Genomic DNA, 19,200 nt, shown 5'->3' on the forward strand with positions numbered 1-19,200 from the left:
GCTGGCAGAGAAATTGTGTCTTGCTCAAGGGCACTTCAACATGGTACAAGCCTCCTATTAAACATTCCTGAGCGGGAGAAAGGGAGGGTTTTTATTGTTGTTAGGCAAGGCAAAAGTAAACTGTGCACGCTGCGTTTTGCACCAGTAATTCAATTTAATATGCATGTTACCTTTTGTTTGTTGAATGTTTTTTATGAGAGCAGAATCAAATACATGGGAAATTTGATTTACTTTCTACATTGATTGCTTATTTATTCTATTAACCCTAAAGTAGAGTTAGAGTGTTTCAGGGATTGGGTATGAAAAGGAAAATAGAATATGCAGGCCACCCACACATGAGCTGATGCTAATCCCCAGGAAGGGAAAGATGTCTGGCATCCCTAGAATTCAGGCTTGACCTTTGAACACCTGATATTTCAACAGACTTTTTCAGGAACAGCTTTGTAACAAACAGCAGGCACTCTGTTTTTATTGGAGTCTGTATTTCCCCTTTATTTCAAATCATTATAGTTACATGTTCAGAAACGTTCCGGGGAGCCAGAAGTGGTGTTGGATGGTGTTTTTAGCTTTGCATAGTAGGTATTACACTGAAGGACATGACAAAACAAGCCTGACAACAATCTCCCCAGGGAGCACATGTCCTCAGAGAGTGTGTGGCGCATCATGATTAGAGGGAAGTGAAATACTGTCTGATGCTATTTTGAAATTTATTTTGTGTATACCGGTCTGACAATTTGGTTCTTTCCTGTCAGATCACATGTTGACTCCTTGTCCTCCTCTTTCACCTCGGTGGTTCTCAGTTTTTCCCCTTAAACCCTATAATCCAACTTATGGACATTGTTATTTGCGTCAAACACGCAAAAAATATTTATGTGTTGTATTTGTGCTGCAAATATTCTGTGTGCACTCGCCCGCATGTTTTGACCTAGTAGGCGTTTCTCTGGTGTGCATCTGACATCTAACATCTTAATACAAACAAATGCAAATGTATCAGCTTCAATGCAAACCATTCAGCTGTCATGTTATATACAAATTACAAGCCAGGCACATATGTATACAATATGAACTGAACCTCTAAACTGTCAGTGGAAAGTCAATACAAGTACTGCAGTATATAAAGATTTTAAATGATTTCTTCTTTACTTTGGTATACATTGAACATTTCATGCTACTTCCTAATACTTAACATTGAGTTTTTACCACAACTACTACAAGGTTGTTCAAACTGTCAGATGATAAACTTGTAGCACCAGTTTGGGGGATTTCCTTAAGTGATGCATGATGATTCGTGTGGTATTTATTTTCATTATGATTAAGCTTCCTGTAGGTATTTGAGTACATAAAAGGTTACCTCTATATGGATTTGAGTCGGATTTTTACTTGTTTCCAACAGTTTTGCTGAAATTAAGATTTTGATTTCCACTACAGCTGTTAGTGTGGTAAACTATACATTATACTGTGGGTTTACACAACACCACCATCTAGCGGCGCTGTATGGCATAGCAGCTCACCTGCATCACAAACATTGCTTGGAGATTAAATGCAACCAAGACGAATCATTAACATAATAATTGAGCATGAGTCGTTATGGGAAAGCTTTCAGCATTAATACAAATCTTTTGTGAGCGAATAACCTTGTAAAAATTGACGTTTGAGTGTACAAACAGACAGGCTCTCTGTACTTCTCCTCTCGTCTACGTAAACCGCCTCTGAATCAGGAAGTCCGGGGGATTTTACGGCTCTTGCCACACAAAAGTTGAATGGCTCTCGATACGAACGATTTAACGACAAATAATGCAGAGTCTCGCCTCGCAAAGCGTGTAACGAATGTGTCGCTGTAGTTTATTTAACTGTAACTAGCGCGTTATCCTGAGAAACACCCGGAACACCTAAATTTAATCTGTACGGGTGAGTGGGATGGATGTTCCTCAACTCACTGAAGAGGAGATGGCAGAGATTAAAAAAGACGTGAGTATTCTGTCAATTTTCTGTCGAATCTGCCTGTCAAAACGGATTATACGTCTTTTTTTAATCAAGTCAAAGGAAAATGTGTACAGAAAGTAAACTACATTAGCTTGTTTGGCTTTAAAGGCCTGCTGAAGAAGGAAATATCCCACCACACCCTCACTGAGCCCACATCAGGGTCGTGCACTCGTTTCACACGCTTCCTATGCACTCTAAAGGCTTTATTACGCTGCTTTTGTTCCTATTTCCACCTAGTTTATCTTTCATTTGAGACACAATAGCGACACTATAAGGGTATTTAGTTTGGTTTGTGAAAATCTGGACATTTTTGCCATGGTAGTCAATTATTAAAATGTTTTTCGGAAAATGTTAGTAATTGAAAATATAAATGTAAGTAATTTTCAAAATGTGTTCCTGTAAAAATTGACTAAAATAAGTTTGAAATAATTATTCAATTCTGGAAGCTTCTTTTTTAGTAATACATCTGGAAAATTGAAGAATATCTGTAAATTCTTGGGGAAACACTCCAACATCATGTGAGCCATTGAGAAGTTTGTTGGGGATCTGGACAACCATTCAAAAAACAGAAATAGATTTCCAGTAATACACTTACATCATGCCTAACAAAAGTCACATGTTGTTTTAATGCCAAATCATCAATTTCTCTGCAACAAATCCGAGCTCATAGCTGCATTGTCGCAGAGTCGTCCCTTCTGACAGGGGCCCAAATCTCACTCTGTTCTTTCCCTTCCTTTGCTGCTGACTGCATCCTCCCAGGTGCTGATTAAATTGCGTCCCTACCTCTGCGAAAAAATCCGAGCCGAGCGCCATCTGGACTACCTACGCTCACGCAGGATCCTGACACGGGACGACGCGGAGGAAATCACCTGCAGGACAACACAAACCAAGAGGACGGGCATAATGCTGGACATGCTGTCTGAGAACCCGCGGGGCCTGGATGCCCTCATCGACTCCATCCAGCTGTCCCGCTCGCAAAATTTCATCATTGCCAAGATCACAGACGAGGTGCAAAGGGCCAAAAGTGACAAGATCGAGTCTCTTAGAGGTTGGTATATGAAATCATACTTACCAGATGTTCTTGATGGCTTTCCTCCCACTATCCTAATCTTATGTCTTCTCAATCTTGTCTTCATCTCTCTCACTCCACAGCAGGGGCTTCCAGTTCCTCAACTGACTACAGCCTGAGCACTCCAGGAACAACCAGCAGCGACCTCTCCAGGACATTTTCTAACGAGTCCACCATGCTGGTCCACCCAGATGGTGAAAAAAGTCCCGCTATTTCAGATGTAGGAAGCTCACTCCAGCTGCCATCGTTACTGAGAGGCGGGGACTTGACCTCTGTGGGCCGAGCTAGCATGGTCACGCCTTCCTCCGTGAGCTCCTCGTCTCTTCCCAAGCCCGGGGACCCCGGTGCACCACCGCTGCCGGAGGAGATACAAGTTGAATCTACCTCCAACATAGATCCTGGAGCCCAAGGGTGCACCAGCAGTGGAGGGGACCCGAACTTCCAGCCCCTCCGATCACGCTCTCTCACTCCCACATCAAACAGGAACGTCTTTTAACTTTCCACAAACCTCAAAGAGGCACTTCTAATGCAATTAAAGGGACAAGCTAAAGCCGTACAAACACATCTCTCACTCCCATTTAGTCCTTTCTGTCCCGTCTCCTTGGTGCCTGTTTGATTAGGCAATTACTTACTCATGGTTTGCATTTTACCACACCAATCAGTTTTTGCTTTCGGAAAGCGAATAGGTACTTAATCACAAGCCCCCCCCAAAAAACCTCAACCTCTCATCATCCTTTTTTTTGATCTCCTGTTTTTTCTAAACAACTATAGTGTGAAAACACGGCAGCTATGACGTGGGGTGCAGAGGGAGAAACAAACTGTATTCATCACTGGATATAATAACTTAAGTATATGTGTGTAAAGAACCATTCTGATCTTTTAATACACTGCTTTTGAACAAAGTAACATAGGTCCAGATAATGATATGAGTTCTGTCTGTGCAGCATTAAGCACAAACAAAGTTGCTTTACATTTTCATCACTACAGAAGTTTCCAATAATAATACAAACTACTTTGTCAAACTGTGTTCACATGAAACTATCATTTGCATACTACAGTTTGTTTATATAAATTAAAATCTTGTTTGCCAAACCTTGTCTTTGATTTCAGGACTGTAATTAGAAGCTGTAAGTGAAACCGTTCAACTGAGATGACATCAGATTCTGATGATTTGTCTGTGACCGTGGTTACAGCCATACTTTCATATTAGTTACATAAATATGTATAGAAAAGGAAATTATTTGCAGATTCTAGATACCTGTATATCCACTCCTCTGTGTACAATCATGCTCCAGCCCGGTAGCTCTATTTTTGTTAAGGAAAAACTGGACAAGCTTGCGTGACACAGAGGAATGATAGTCATTGCGGTGAAGTCTGGAATGGTGACAGCACTGTCTGCTCTTCACAGTCTGCAGAGACGCACAAGTGTTGGAGTTCACTAGGCAGCAGCTCCTTGTGTTGCAGGTGTCGGCAGGTAATTCATTTATTATTAGTAGTATTATTATTCCTTTTAGTAAATGTACTTTTACCCTTAAATTAGAAGCCTTTACTGACCTTATTATACACACTAACACTAAATCTAGGGCTATTATAACAATAATGTAAGTAACTTTTGCGTGTTTGCTGGAATGATTTCACTGCAGTAGTTTACTTAATAATCTTTGTTAACTTAAGAAGTGATTCATAAATATGATTAGTCAAATAGTAGTATTTGTTTTGAGAAGTTGTGGCTTCTCTCAAGCTTTGTTGCTTATTTTAATGAAATCTTTCGAAACACGTACATTTTAAAGAGAGTAGAGCATCACAGCAGTGCATGTACATGTGGGAGAACCAGTTGGATAATCATCAGAATGACTGGAATGGTGGAGACTCTTGAGACGTCTTATCTACTTTGAAAAGTAACTTTTTCATGAATGTTGAACTTGAAGTGAAACATTACACAAATAAGTCATTGTTAAAAGAACTTTAAATTTAGAAAATATTCAACAAAATGCTACACTTTACACAGTCTATCACAAAATCTGAGTAAGGACAGACTTACAGACTTGTGACGTTTGGGACAGACTTACAGACTTGTGACGTTTGGGACAGACTTACAGACTTGTGACGTTTGTCCAGACTGGACAAACGTCTCTTTGCTTTCTATTGCAGATGGAGGACGTTGACTGCCTGTTGGCTGTGAGATCAGAGGAGAGGATGGCCAATGGTTGCTGCAGATGGAGCACCAACACACAGCAGGGACCAGACTCCAATGTGGTGGAGGACTTAAGGCGGAGGCTGAAATACTTCTTTATGAACCCCTGTGAGAAGTACAAGGCCCGGGGTCGCAAACCATGGAAACTGATGTTACAAATATTGAAAATTGCAATCATCACAGCCCAGGTCAATGTTGGTTCATATAGCACATGTCTAGATGGTCAATTTGTGTGTCTTATTTAGCATTTAAGTATGTTATTTTGCTCTTCTTGCCCTTTCAGTTAGTCTCTTTTGGCCTGAGCAATGAGATGATGGTCACCTTCAAGGATGAAAATCTGATGACGTTCAAACATCTGTTGCTGAAAGGATACCAGCAACGAAAGCAGGGAAGCTACGCTCTGTATACAAAGACGGAGGTGTACGATCACATCTTTTATGTTATCAACAGGGTAAGTAAAATGAAAGGGCCTCTGCTGATGTACTCTCTTATCCTAATTATATTTATAATCTTATTCATTTTCTATATTGTTTTCAGTATATAAACCTCCAACGCCTGACAGTAGGAAATCATGCATATGAGAGGATAGATGGCAAATACACCCCTCTGTCTGTCTGTCAAGAGTTCTACAGGAATGGCAGCATCAATCCGGGCAATGAGACCTTTGACATTGATCCACATATTGATAAAGGTACACAGACACAGAGGAAATAGATATGAATACAAAATGTATTGTTTTATCTAACTGGAGTTGATTGCATCTACATTGTTTGATGTTTTGTGTTTTGATCTTTGGTATGTAGGAAAACTGATTTGTGGCACAAATGGAAAATAATGTGCAATTACTTGTGACCATGAAAAGAGGAAGCTCAGACGTTTTCACACAATTTCCCTGTTGAAGTGATTTCTTGGCTCTTTTTTCTGTTTTTCCATCGGACAGAGTGTTTTTCCATTTACCCTTTGCAGTCATTTGACAACAGCAGCTTGGCAAAACACTTGAACTTCTCTCTAGATTTTAAAAGGTAACCTACTAATAATACTGGTTTCAATCAGGTGATAAGCGTTCTGCCCTACTAATAAGTGTTTGTCTGTTCAAGGCTGCTATCAGTGAACATCTACCTTACGCTGAAAACCATCAATCTGCAGACTGTGCGGCACCACGAGCTACCAGACTGTTATGACTTCCATATAGTGGTTTGTGACTGGAAACTATGCATTCTGCTTTCTCATATTGTGGAATTAAAGGATTTTTGTTGTGACTTTGACCAATGTGACAAAGATCTTCCTTTGTTTTTCACACAGATAATGTTTGACAATCGTGCACATAGCGGAAAGATAAAGATTGAAGTTGAAAATGACGCCACAATTTATGAATGTAGAGACTGGAACGTCGAAGGCTCTTGTAAGTTTAGTTCATTTTTATTTTTGTAACCCTTCCAAATGTGTCAAGAAGTCTGAAATCTGTATTTCTGATTTCTAGCTGGGAAGAACGATTATCTCCTCTTGTTCTTTGATTCTCTGGTGATCCTTGCCTGCTTCGCCTCTCTGGTCCTTTGCACGCGATCTGTCATCAACGGCATCAAACTGCAGTTTGTACGTTTTAAGAAACAAGTTATTAATCATTGTCATTAGCAGTTGTAAGTATAGATGAGACAAAGTAAGTTAAGAACTGGTGGAACAGAGATTGACACTGTTGTCTAACCTGACCTAACCTAGGTTTGACCCCAGTCACAGACACTCCTGTAATGAGTTATGTCTTTGTACAATTTTAAATGTAAACGTAAAACATTCACATTGTATGGATTTCTCTCATGCAGGAGTACAGTGTATACTTCCATGCCTACTACAGTAAAACTGTGACCTGGTCAGACCGCATGGAGTTTGTGAATGGCTGGTATATCCTCATTATTGTCAGTGACACACTGACCATTGCTGGGTCGGCACTTAAAATTGGAATACAAACAAAGGTTTGTACACATCTCACTTACTCGCTGCATGAACAACATACAACATGTAGTTGTATCTGTTTTGCCTCAGTCATGATTATGGGAAGCATACTGTATACCATGTGGCATGTATTTAGAATCTAGTATCTACAGTTGTGTGTGTTTTTTTCCTTTCACAGTACCTGACGAACTATGATGTCTGCAGTATTTTGCTGGGAACAGCCACAATGCTTGTGTGGGTCGGTGTGATTCGTTACCTTGGTTTCTTCAAGAAATACAATGTAAGAACTTCCCTTTTCGTATTGCATCATCCAAACTATGCAAATAAAGTTGTATGTTGAAAAAACCAAAACCTTAATTTCTTCCTAGATCCTGATCTTAACGCTGAGGGCAGCATTCCCAAATGTGATCCGATTCTCCTGTTGTGCCGCCATGATCTACTTAGGATACTGTTTCTGTGGTTGGATCGTGCTTGGGCCTTACCATGAGAAAGTAGGTCACAAACCAACAAACCAGCCATAATCATAACTAATATTCACATCATTACTGTTATTGCTCATCACATCATTCTTTGTAAAGCGTAAGATTGTATAAGTGTTTAGTATTGTGGGGTTCATATTCTGGCAACATTCCTTTCAACTATTTGCTCCCAGTTCCGGACCCTGGACAAGGTGACAGATTGCCTCTTCTCTCTTATCAACGGAGATGACATGTACTCCACCTTTCTGAAGATGAGGGACAAAAGCTACATGGTGTGGTTTTTCAGCAGAGTCTACCTCTACTCCTTTATCTCTCTCTTCATCTACATGGTGCTCAGCCTATTCATCGCTGTCATCACTGACACCTATGAGACTATTAAGGTCAGTCAGGCTAAGGATTCACAAAGAGACATACCACAGACTTTTGCCATGTTTCTATAGTCACAGATACAGTTGATAATGAATTACTTAAAGTTTATGTTATTCATGTCTACGCACAAGTGGACTTACTGTACTGTAACCTTTTTCTTTCTAGCATCACCAGCAGGACAAGGTTCCAGTGTCCCAGCTTCAGGCCTTTATAGCAGAGTGCAGGGATCAGCCGGAGTCTGGAAGATACCAGACTGATGCAGAGCCAGCCTCTTGCTGCCCCAAACCATTTTGCTGTTTTGGATGACTGGTCCCTTAAACTAGTGTGCCAGAAACTAAAGGACTAGTAGATAAGCTACATTTTACAGGTTTGGATCGAAACTACGGAATAGACTCACAGTAATAATCAAAGCATTCAATCGTCTGATTCATGACACCATTTTATTATTATACTCACCTTTGTTGAGTAAGTTAGTAAGTCAAATGTAACCTTTTTAATGTATCCATTTTGGATGTATCCTTTCTGTAATGGACTATGAGCTGCTTGAAATGTTACTGTATTATATAAATAATATTGTTAAATTACTACTTCTACTTCTACTACTACGACTACTAATAATAATCATAAAATAACATAAAACTACTGAATTGCGATAGATCATGTCATTTGATGTGTATGTATAAGAATGATGTGTTGAATGTCTATTTTGTTTGTCTACTTGTAAATGTTTTCATTGCACAACCGGTTTTGAATATAAATATTGAACGTATATGATATGTGTTAAATTATTATTCTTTCATTATGAAACAGGCCCCCTGTGGCGTCACCGCAGCGCTCGGTGACGCCTGATAGCGCCTATTATTAGCATAGTTCACCTCCAATGTACGGCTCGGATGCTGGTTGCCTAACAACGCCACGTCCAATGACAGAAGAGTTTGGTTTGACGCCTGCGAAGGAATACGCTTTAAAAAAAACAAGCAGCTCGCCCCGCTCACGTCTGTAGCTACGGTCTGTGTGTGTGTGGCACGGCGCGGAGCCTCCATACGGGAGTTATTACTTTGCTGACAGGGCGACGACTCGACCTGAGCCGCGGGGAGCGATTCACAGTCTTCAACTTGACCTATTCGTTCCAACACCTCTGAATCTCTCGGTGACTTTGCCCCCATTTCGCACCGTAAGTATGTTTATTACAGCTCGTGTCCAGGTGAGCGTGGTGACGTCACTGGGATTTAGTTTGTAAACTCACTAGCTGCTATGGCGGTAAAGTGACAACTGAACTACACAAGTCTGGTGTCATATAAGCTGCAGGTAAATACATTTGTGTTGCTGTGCGTTCAGATAGAGGCTGTGTGTGTGTTCTGGTTTTAATAGATAAGCGTGCTGGGAGGTTTTAGTTGTGTGTGTGTGTGTGTGTGTGTGTGTTTGTGAGGGAGAACATGCTCACTATTAAGTCTGCATGACTGAATACGATAAACAGCGACTCCCAAATTAGAACATTACCGTACTCAGGAGACTCGTGGGAGTGGCGAGAAACTAGTTTAGCTCGTTCAAACAACACTTGTTGAAAAGCACATTATTATCTCCAGCGGCAATTTGTTACAAAGTGCAAAAACCCTGTCAAAACTTGCCTGCCGGTAATGCAAAAGAAGAGCTTTTCTCGTCATTTTCAGTGATTCACCTTCATAATATGTGGAAATATATGGAGAAAACCTCCCACAAGGCCAGATTCTGACCTTCTAGTTTATTTGAAGTTGAAGTTTAAATTGTTTATGTTGGAATCTTGTGTTATCTATCCATAAAAGTGGATTAGCATTATATTGTGCTTCTACCTTCATGTTAAAGTTTCCCAAAAAATCAGACACCCTTGTAAAATTGATATGCTCAAGGGCCCAGCTTGTTAGGGGGAAAGGAATACTGTACCTTTCAGCTTCAAAACCGCTTTTTAGGTTGTTAACAAATGCCAAACCCAAGTGTGAAACAGACTCCACAGGGTTAAATTCCAACCCTACTAACTGCCATTGGCACACACAGCTGACTGTTTAATCCCCCGTGTGAAGCATCCACCCAGATTATCCAGTGCTATTGTATGTGATGGACTGATGCTTCATTTCAGGGCCTCTGATCCACCGTCTGACTGCAAATCCACCACCCGGCTCCTGACTGATGACATCGCATCCTCCTGTCCGGATGTGTTGGTGATATGGGAGACTGGGGGACAAATGCACCAATCGAAACCTTTCTAGGTAAAACGGCTGCTATATCTGGTAGAATATTACAAAAATAGAAATTCCCATAAGATATATTCTGGGGTTGAGCTAAAGGCGCCCTACTTATATGTTCTAGTTTCAGAGCACCAGCCTATTTTAAGGCTTTTAGTAGGGCAGATCTGATGTAATGTGTCCGCTTCTTTTGTCTCTCTCTGTCCTCTGGTTTTTTTAGGGAACCATGAGATCTCCAGCATATCACAAGTGACAATGTCTCCCTCCCGACAGAACAACCTTATGTCAATCTACTCCTCTTTGCCCCTGGCCAAAACTTCCTACAATGTCATCAGTGCCTTTTGCACAGAGGACAATATTCCTCAGTGCATCTCATACATCAATCAGGTACTTGCAGCGGTAATAATTAGACAGCATGCGTTCCACCACTGCTGCGTATTGTCAGTCCTTGGCCTTTTTTGTTTCTGCAGAGATGCACCCATCAAACACCCGCACGTTGACACCACTCTGCATTCTTTCACAGGAGCTCGCCTCTCTGGGCCTCCTCTCCACATGCATCGAGGCCGGATCACCAGGGGGAGCCTCGCTGAACACGGTGCCAGCCCTGAATGCCATGTATGAGCTGCTGCAGATTCTCCGACGCAATAGGTGCAATGTGGAGGAGCTGGAGAAAGAGCAGCTCAAGAGCTCCGGCGCTCTGGAACATATGTACACCAGTAACTCCAGACTGAAGGTATGAGAGATGGAGGTCTGTCAAGGCAGGGATTAGTTGATTAGTCTTGTGTCAGAATGATGCGTTGCTAACTTTCATTCTTGAATCACACTGTTTACCTACAGACTTTTCATATATATAACTTGTACAAGTGACTCCACATCATCTCCTTTCCTCTGTTCCAAAAATAAATGCATATGGCTGCTGATTTATTGACTATATAAGTGCAAATCTTAAAAAAGAACTGACCACTGGGCGAGGAGTTCTAAGAAAAGACCTTATAGCACAGGGATGGTTTTGGTGGCAGACAAGTGAAGGTCATTTGTCCTGGTATAAAGGATACAAAAGCAGCTTCTGTTTGAGTCAGAACCTTGCAGCCAAAGTGCTTTCGGCTCCTTTTTCATAAAGGTGATTTAAATAGCCCACAGTATTTCAATAAATCTGAGCTAACTGCTTACACAAAGCAACTGCTGACTCACTATGCTCATTAATTAGGCTTTGTTTCCTTCTTCCCAGGATCAGTTGGAACTGTCCATAAGAGAGAAATCAGGTCTACATGAGACAGAGAGGCAGCTACAACTCAAAATCAAGACGTTGCAGAGCTGCTTAAAAACAGAAAAGGATGAGGTAAACACCCCTCGTTGTCAGATAATGGGTTAACACTTACTTTGTGTGTATACGTGAACCTGACAGACTCTTCTGTCTCAATCATCCTGGACAGGTTCAGAAGCTTCAGAGTATCATCGCCAGCCGTGCCTCTCAGTACAGCCACGACGCCAAGAGAAAAGAGAGGGAATCTGCAAAGCTCAAGGAACGCCTGGGCCAGCTGCTAATCGACAGAAGGGACAAGAAATTGAGTGAGCACCCTTGTCTCTGCTTTAATTCTGAAATTCTGCAACAGGTTAACTTATTTTTCATTTCTTTTTCCCCTCCCTGTGTAGCTATTGATTTATTGAATTACCTCGGGCGGACAGATGGAAAAAGGGGCCAATGGAAGACTGCAAAAGTGGCAGCCAGGTAGAAAGCAGTTTTTACAGTTTGTATCTGTTGAGTTATAGAATGTGTAGTATTCATCAGGTGAGTGTATTTCTGAATTGCTTTCTGCAGTCATGAGGGTGAGATGTACAAGTCCTTGCTCCAGGACTATGAAGTGAACCAGAAGTCTCTGATGCTGGAGAACACCGAGCTTAAGAAAGTGCTCCAGCAGATGAAGAGGGAGATGATGCATATCCTGAGTCCACAGCAGGCATGTTCCAGAGGAGCCGCCTCCGACGACAGCCTGGAGCAGGTATTTGTTATTGCTCACTTTAGAAGAGAACACAACCCCCCCCCACACACACACACACACACACACACACACACACACACACACACACACACACACACACACACACACACACACACACACACACACACACACACACACACACACACACACACACACACCTGAATGGGTTTGAGAAAGCTCTGAATATTGACAAAAGCCTGCACAACTGAAATGTTGCACCCCCACTTGTTAAGAAAGAAGCATGAAGTTTGAAATGTGGGTCTATTTCTCTGCTATTTGCTCAGGCTGGTTCAGATGGAGAGGAGAAGGTGAGCGACTCTAGCAGGGAAACTATGGACCAATCCTGTGAGCAGGCGAGGGAGCAGCTCACCAACAGCATCCGCCAGCAATGGAGGAGACTGAAGAGCCATATGGAGAAATTAGACAGCCAAGGTGACTGTCGCACAGATTATCAGCGTGTCGGTGAAGGATGTTGAATGACATTGTGTTGTGTGTTGACAACAATGTTTTTGCTTTGCCAAGCATCTCAAGTGCAGAATCAGCTGGAGTCCAGCAAAGAGGTGATACCCAGGGAGACGCATGAGGATGAAATGGAGAGGATGAGGTGTGAAGTGCAGCAGTGCAAAGAGTTCATTCATGCACAGCAACAACTCCTCCAGGTATAAATCTGTACCAGTTCACAAGGCCAGTAGATGATCAGATGATCTCGTGCAGTACACAGTGTTTCTGTTACATTTTAGGATGTTAAATGCAGCTGGGATGAAGGATTCCTGTGCATGTGTCCCTATTTAAGATGTTGTTCTGACATTTGTTAATGACTAAACGGTGTGTATGTGTTTCTATCCACTTCTGCCTGAGCAGCAGCAGCTCAACACGTCATTTGATGATGAGACAGCAGCTCTCCTGAACGACTGCTACACGTTAGAAGAGAAAGAGCGACTCAAAGAGGAATGGAAGCTCTTTGAGGAACAGAAAAGAAACTTTGAGAGGGAGAGAAAGAACTTTACGGAGGCGGCTATACGCCTGGGCAGAGAGGTATGAAAGGTCTTGTGATGTGATGTCGTATTTTGTGTCCATTGTTCATTGCCTTCTTTTGATTTCTGTCGGTCTGTTTTTGTTACAGAAAAAGGCCTTTGAGGGAGACCGAGCTTCTTGGCTCAAAAATCAATTTTTGAACTCGACTCCTTTTGCAGACCGACGACTATGTTCCTCATCAGACGGTCAAAGTGCCTTGTCAATTAGTAAGCCACTGTAATAACAACATAAACATACAACACATAGATTATTGCTTAGAGGGGGGGTTGGAGGTGACGCATCTTCGTAATGGTTCACCTTCTCACAGACGGGGACTCTTCCTGTTATAACATGATGCTCTGTTGTAAGGAAATATCCTAATCCTTGTTTGTGTATGTATTAAATTACAGAAAGTGAGCCGGAGATGAGGATGTCTTCGTCATCGTCTCAGCTGGCCAAATCATCAAACTACTCTACCTTCTCCACTCCTAAAGTTGCACAAAGGCCTGCAGTGCCATCGACAGCCGAACTTTACCGAACTCTCCGCCTAATACCAGACAGCAGGTACATACATTCACTCTGTCGTCTCTAAATTCAGATCATTTTCCCATCAATTTCTTAAGCTATACAGGATATTACTTAATGTTGCCTCACCCTTCAGACTTGATAACATTCTGAATGCCTTGAAAGTCTTCTGAATGTACTGTATACAATGTTGGTGTATGAGTGAGGATCACAATGGTGCTGGTGCTGCGTCATACCTACAAGGTACAACTTAACACGCAATTAATACCCCTCCACCCCATTTCAATTCCAGCTCCAAGTATTCAAATCGAGGTCGCTGGCAGGAGTCCAGTGCCATTGAAGATACTGATGTGAAGTCAAAACATCGAGCTCGTTGTGGAGATTTTAGTATCTTCTCTGTGGATGAAGATGAGAATAGCCTGACTTGAAGGCCATCTGGTGCCATTGTTTTTTTTTCATGACTCCGCAGTCAGCTCACTTGACAATCCATGACTGAATCAATCCATCAACACTTCCTCAGGATGCCGCAAATTGAATAACCAAATTTTTTAAATGTCATTATTCTTTTCTCTTCTTTTGCTTTGTCATAGCTGTTCATCGTGTACCATTCCCCGAAGCTGATCGAACAAGAAAGCACTTTGATTAATCTGCAAATTTACATTTCTTTCATTTTCAAGCAGATTATGAGTAGTAGCTATTCAAATAATTAAATAAACTCAGATCACGAAGGACGCCTACAAAGTGGATATATTTTAGTTCAAAAACACACTTTTTTCTGTATTTTGGTGAGGTATCAAATGCTTGTTATGTAAGATGATGTTTACAAGTTGTAGGTGTATGGATGGATAATTACTACCATTTTTAATAGAATAATATATTGGTTATACTATTTATGATCTAATTTACTTTTAATGTATCAACAGAATAAAGGTATTTTAAATGAACTGTTCTTCTTTACTTTGATTTGCTGCCCCCTAGTGTATTGACGGGGAACTGTTCCAAGCGCGAGGAACCGGAATCCGGATGTCATCATCTTTGCTTTTTGTCTCAGTCCACATCCAACAGCCCCGATCCTGCCCAAACTCTACCGCCGGCCAGCGTCTATTTCACTGACAAAACGCAGCCAAAATGTCGTCTTCATCCAGTCTTGTGGCGATGAAAAAAGTCGTGCAGCAGCTCCGCTTCGAGGCGAGCATAAACAGAGTGAAGGTAACGCGGTTATGTTTGTTCTTTTCTTCCCTAAAAGAGCGGAGGGCGGACTTGTTGGGCTGCCCGCTAACGGCGCTAGCAGCTAGCCATTGGCTAGCAGCGGTCCGTTAGCCCCCGCAACGTCGTCAGACATAATAGGGAAGTATTGAAATAGCAGATTGTTGCACTGCTACGGTTAATTTGATCAATCTGTATCGCGACGATGATTTGGAGGTGGTCTTTGACCGGGAGCCAGCATCTGTGGAAGTTAAGCACCGGCGTTGGGCGTGTCACATGACTGTTAAACACATTAGCTGAAGTTGCTCGTATGATTCTAGCTGTCACTTGATGGAAGGCAGTTATTCCTCTTCAGTTCAGTGTTCATTACAGGCTCATTGGTTTATAGAGAATAAAAACAAATGCAGGTAAATGTACGGAGTACACAAAAGAAGGGTAATATGTACAAAAGAAATGTGGAAATTGATCAGATTACTAATAACAAACAATATTCACACAGATTCCCAATGCTTCATCTGACGTTAACACGTAGGGAGAACAAACTTAAATAATGCTGATCTCATCTAGGCGTTCCATAGACTTCCCCAAGAGAAAGAACCGTAAAAAACAACTTATTATTTAAGCCGTTAAGCCTCTGCATGCAGCTTTTTCTGCAATTACTCCACAAGTGATGGTTTACTCCCTCTTTGTTCAATCCAGGTCTCCCAGGCTGCTGCAGACCTTCAGCAGTTTTGCATGCAGAACGCCCTGCAGGACCCTCTGCTCACCGGCGTGTCCTCCAGCACCAACCCTTTCAGGCCGCAGAAGGTCTGCTCCTTCTTGTAAAACAACAAACAGCATTCATTGGTGAGTGCATCATTCTGTTTTTGTTCACAACTCTTTCTACTCATAGATATTGACTTATAGAAAGAGATTCTACAAATGGACAGTCAGTACTTTTCAATATGACTTAGGACATCTACAGGTATAATTACAGTGGAATGCAATAAGGTCGATAAAGCTGCAATTAAAGGGGTCATTTAATTGTATCTGTGCATCTATCAAGTATTGTTAAAGCCATATTTCAATTCTATTTTCCATTTTTGTTTCTGCTTTAATCCAGGCCTTCATTTTGATGCTACAGGGAAACATTGACCTCAACACTGCTCCTCATGCCAAGCCATTATACTGCCATGGGACGTCTGAGTAAAGAACACGTCTGGAAGATACACCATCTATTTTCAACCACAGTAGAACACAGGAGACTGTTTTATTTTCCATGGCACAGTGTAATTTTCAAGTAAATAAGCGTGCCTTTTCTATTGTTCTATTTTAGTCATCACTGTTCTTGGTGTTTTTGTATTTAATGATTAAAAACATTCTTTACTACTACAAAGTTTTGATTCGCATTATATTCTTTGTGGTCAGACGGATTCATTTGTTTGATGCAGCATTTATGGGATGATTTTACTGGGTTGCAATGATTTGAAATGGATCGATGCTGCTCTAGTGACACCAAAGAGTATATATCCCCATAATTACCTCACTATATCCTACTTAGATGACATCATTTTAAGTTGGTCCACAGTTTACTTTAAATTGAGTGTTACTCAGTATATTATGTATTATAAATCAAAATAAGACTGCTGCAGTTATCTAGAAACGACCACATTTGGTGAGTAAAGTGTTTTTTTCTTTATGGGAATATAAACCAAGACAAAAAAACTTAAACAATCCGAAATTTATTACAGAAACTGATTGAAAATGTCTCAGTTTAGAGGCATTATTACACAAACAGTATGTGTATGAGTGATAAAACAGCGCCATCTGTTGGTCTGATCACATCATCCCAAACGATACTATCGCGAGATTTGAAGTACGGGACAGAACCAGTGTAAGAAAATGGCTGATTCCAGATCGGTCTTTTCACTCAGCTTCTCTGTGGTTTTATGATTTAGAATGGCGAAAACGGATGTCAGACCAGCTCTTAAAAACACACCCTCAGCCGGAAGGAATCGTGGAAGCGTTGCTGTGGAAACGACGGTAACTCCAGTCGGGGTAAGCTCAGTCAGTAGTTTCAAAGTTAAACTTACTTGCAAGGTAGCCAACAAGGCGACAAATGCTGCGTCATCCAGCGCGGCTCGTTGGAAATGTCGTCGCTGCACAATTGACATAATATACTTGTGTCTTCGTTCGAACAATACTCATGTAGTTGCGCATAACCGGGTTAGCGTGTGGCTAATAGCTGAGCACGGTGCTACCAGAGCGACCGGCTTATTGACTACTGGTTGACTATCAATGTAACAGGTCGTCCAGTAAATCTGCTAGATGAAGACATTAGCACAAGATTTAAGTAAATTGAACCCGGGATGATGCTCCAGGATGGTTCAACGCAGTTGCTCTGCCTCACAGCCAGCAGCGGGGTCCCTCTGTTTACTAGAGGAGCCTCCAAACAGCTCCCGTTCTCCGTCATCGGCTCCCTGAACGGCGTCCACATGTTCGGAGGAGGCCAGGGAGCGGTGCTGTCCTACTGCGAGACTGACACCGGCGGGAAGGTGGTGTGGAGAGTGTTCCAGGACAGCATGATGCTCATCGCTGTGAATGGAGGAGGGCAGCAGGTGACAAATGGACCAGCAGGTGGAGGCAAAGAGGAGGAGGTCCGATTACGGCGCCTGTTGGAAAATGTGTGGAATTGTATGGTGCTGGTGCTGGGACAAGACGAGCTGTCCAATATCAGGAATGTGGAGAGATTGAAGAGGGATCTGCGCTCCTGCTTCAGCCTCATCGATCAGCTGTTGGAGGACAGACATGAGGGCATCCTGGGGAACCTGACGCACTGCGCCGACTCACTGGTGCCTCCAAACCCTGCTCTACTCCAGGAGGCCTTGGACGGGTTCACGCAGGCCGCAGAGAGTGAATTCGGTTGCCTCATGGTTCACGGGCGAATAGCTGTGGCGACTGAGAAGTGGTGGCGCCTGGCACCGCAGGAGGTGGTGCTGCTCTCCGCCTTGGTACGGTCCGTCTCATCCTCTGGACCGACCTCTTGCGACTACCCTGTGTTCCTTCCCCAGGGCAGCCCCACTGTGGCTCACCGCCTACTCCGCTTCCAGCTACTGCCAGGTGCAGATGTATGCATTTTGTGCGGCCCCTCCCCTTCCCTACAAAAAGCTGAGAGTGAGCTGGTGGGCTGGTTCTGGTCCCCGCTGGTAGAGACTCTGAAAGACTGCCTGGATGTTGGGGATCGCTGCTTACCCGCATCTGTATCCCTGCGCCCTGATGTGCTGGCACTACTGCTCATCAACCGGGAAACACGTCGATCCGTCTCCTGTGTCAAAACGTCAACTAGTCACCCGCCCGGCGACCCCCCTTTGCCTTCCAAAACTCGTTGCAGGGAACTTCTGAAACTCTTCTACATTTTCAGCACGACACGATACTTCAGACAGGAGGAGACGTTGTGCGTCTCGCCTGAAGAGAAAGCTCAGAGAGGGGACATTGAAGACTTCTCCCTCGGCTTCCCCCATCAGCCACTACAGTGCTATGTAGTTACAGAGGAGTGCAAGAGCTTCGCACTGCAGACTCCACAGCACCAGCTCTTCCTGCTAACCCCGCCGTCCGTCCCGACCTTTGCCCTGCGCACAGTGGCCACGCAAACTCTCTCTAATATAACTGCAGCCACTGGGTTTTAATGAGGCCCTTTAGATTGTTCGGTAACCTCGTAATCCATGAATTCTGTCTTTACTGATCGTTACAAACACTGGACTGGAGAATTGTAAAAACATAATACACTGGATTTGGTGGATTTAATGTTCAGTGACTATGTTTCAGTTGTTTACCGTCTTCTACAGTTCGGACTCATTGGCGTCACAAAGACACTCCACAGTTGTCATTCCCAATATCATGACATTGATCTTTGTGTCTGAGTCACAGTTGTAACCCTACAGATCTGATCATGATGTTTCTCTGTGTAGTAATGTGATACACAGGCACAGTAACCATGTGTTACTGAGTACTCCAACGTGTGATTGTTGGTTAAAATTAAAGATTCAATCCACCCTTTGCTTGCGTCTCACACATTTTTTTAGAAAACCACGAAAATGTCTTAGTGGGCGAAAAAATGTGTTTAACTGAATTAGAAATGTTTAGAAATGTCTTGACCTGTTAACCTTGCACAGAATTGTACTGTGGAGTATCTAATCATCACAGTGTGTTATCACCA

At 42.5% G+C, this 19,200-nt stretch overlaps 5 protein-coding genes across 8 annotated transcripts; all 5 read left to right on the top strand.

Annotated features, from left to right (window-relative positions):
• Window positions 1-1,629: 1,629 nt before the first annotated feature.
• On the top strand, window positions 1,630-3,752 carry bcl10 (BCL10 immune signaling adaptor). Of its 2 annotated transcripts, none has more exons than XM_076144436.1 (3): window positions 1,630-1,968; window positions 2,743-3,031; window positions 3,139-3,752. In XM_076144436.1, the coding sequence occupies exons 1-3, from the start codon at window positions 1,918-1,920 to the stop codon at window positions 3,546-3,548; spliced, it is 750 nt and encodes a 249-aa protein (XP_076000551.1). In that variant the 5' UTR covers window positions 1,630-1,917; the 3' UTR covers window positions 3,549-3,752. The 2 variants fall into 2 exon arrangements, with proteins under 2 accessions (XP_076000551.1, XP_076000550.1); XM_076144435.1 differs by having other exon boundaries at window positions 1,680-1,968; window positions 3,136-3,752.
• A 659-nt stretch (window positions 3,753-4,411) lies between these two features.
• Window positions 4,412-8,812, top strand: mcoln3a (mucolipin TRP cation channel 3a). 2 transcript variants are annotated; one of them, XM_076144437.1, is made up of 13 exons: window positions 4,412-4,526; window positions 5,171-5,434; window positions 5,530-5,697; window positions 5,784-5,937; window positions 6,187-6,268; window positions 6,344-6,440; window positions 6,549-6,648; window positions 6,727-6,839; window positions 7,064-7,213; window positions 7,372-7,473; window positions 7,562-7,684; window positions 7,846-8,052; window positions 8,207-8,812. In XM_076144437.1, exons 2-13 carry the CDS (start codon window positions 5,204-5,206, stop codon window positions 8,345-8,347), a joined length of 1,668 nt encoding a protein of 555 aa, XP_076000552.1. In that variant the 5' UTR covers window positions 4,412-4,526; window positions 5,171-5,203; the 3' UTR covers window positions 8,348-8,812. The 2 variants fall into 2 exon arrangements, with proteins under 2 accessions (XP_076000552.1, XP_076000553.1); XM_076144438.1 differs by having other exon boundaries at window positions 5,204-5,434.
• A 178-nt stretch (window positions 8,813-8,990) lies between these two features.
• On the top strand, window positions 8,991-14,487 carry ssx2ipa (synovial sarcoma, X breakpoint 2 interacting protein a). Its single transcript, XM_076145001.1, has 14 exons — window positions 8,991-9,215; window positions 10,155-10,284; window positions 10,481-10,647; window positions 10,784-10,993; window positions 11,489-11,599; window positions 11,694-11,829; window positions 11,914-11,989; window positions 12,080-12,260; window positions 12,545-12,692; window positions 12,783-12,919; window positions 13,122-13,295; window positions 13,384-13,501; window positions 13,685-13,838; window positions 14,092-14,487. The coding sequence occupies exons 2-14, from the start codon at window positions 10,242-10,244 to the stop codon at window positions 14,225-14,227; spliced, it is 1,791 nt and encodes a 596-aa protein (XP_076001116.1). The 5' UTR covers window positions 8,991-9,215; window positions 10,155-10,241; the 3' UTR covers window positions 14,228-14,487.
• A 440-nt stretch (window positions 14,488-14,927) lies between these two features.
• On the top strand, window positions 14,928-16,380 carry LOC142994257 (guanine nucleotide-binding protein G(I)/G(S)/G(O) subunit gamma-5-like). 2 transcript variants are annotated; one of them, XM_076145002.1, is made up of 3 exons: window positions 14,928-15,008; window positions 15,705-15,851; window positions 16,108-16,380. In XM_076145002.1, the coding sequence occupies exons 1-2, from the start codon at window positions 14,928-14,930 to the stop codon at window positions 15,828-15,830; spliced, it is 207 nt and encodes a 68-aa protein (XP_076001117.1). In that variant the 3' UTR covers window positions 15,831-15,851; window positions 16,108-16,380. The 2 variants fall into 2 exon arrangements, with proteins under 2 accessions (XP_076001117.1, XP_076001118.1); XM_076145003.1 differs by having other exon boundaries at window positions 16,129-16,380.
• Window positions 16,381-16,854: 474 nt separating this feature from the next.
• On the top strand, window positions 16,855-19,026 carry fuz (fuzzy planar cell polarity protein). Its single transcript, XM_076144946.1, has one exon. It carries the CDS (start codon window positions 17,354-17,356, stop codon window positions 18,668-18,670), a length of 1,317 nt encoding a protein of 438 aa, XP_076001061.1. The 5' UTR covers window positions 16,855-17,353; the 3' UTR covers window positions 18,671-19,026.
• The last annotated feature ends 174 nt before the right edge of the window (window positions 19,027-19,200 follow it).

The sequence above is a fragment of the Genypterus blacodes genome, unplaced genomic scaffold (genome assembly GCF_046128005.1).
Source record: "Genypterus blacodes isolate CSIRO-AG114 ecotype Tasmania unplaced genomic scaffold, CSIRO-AGI_Gbla_v1 ptg000029l_1, whole genome shotgun sequence".
NCBI classification, from domain to species: Eukaryota; Metazoa; Chordata; class Actinopteri; order Ophidiiformes; family Ophidiidae; genus Genypterus; species Genypterus blacodes.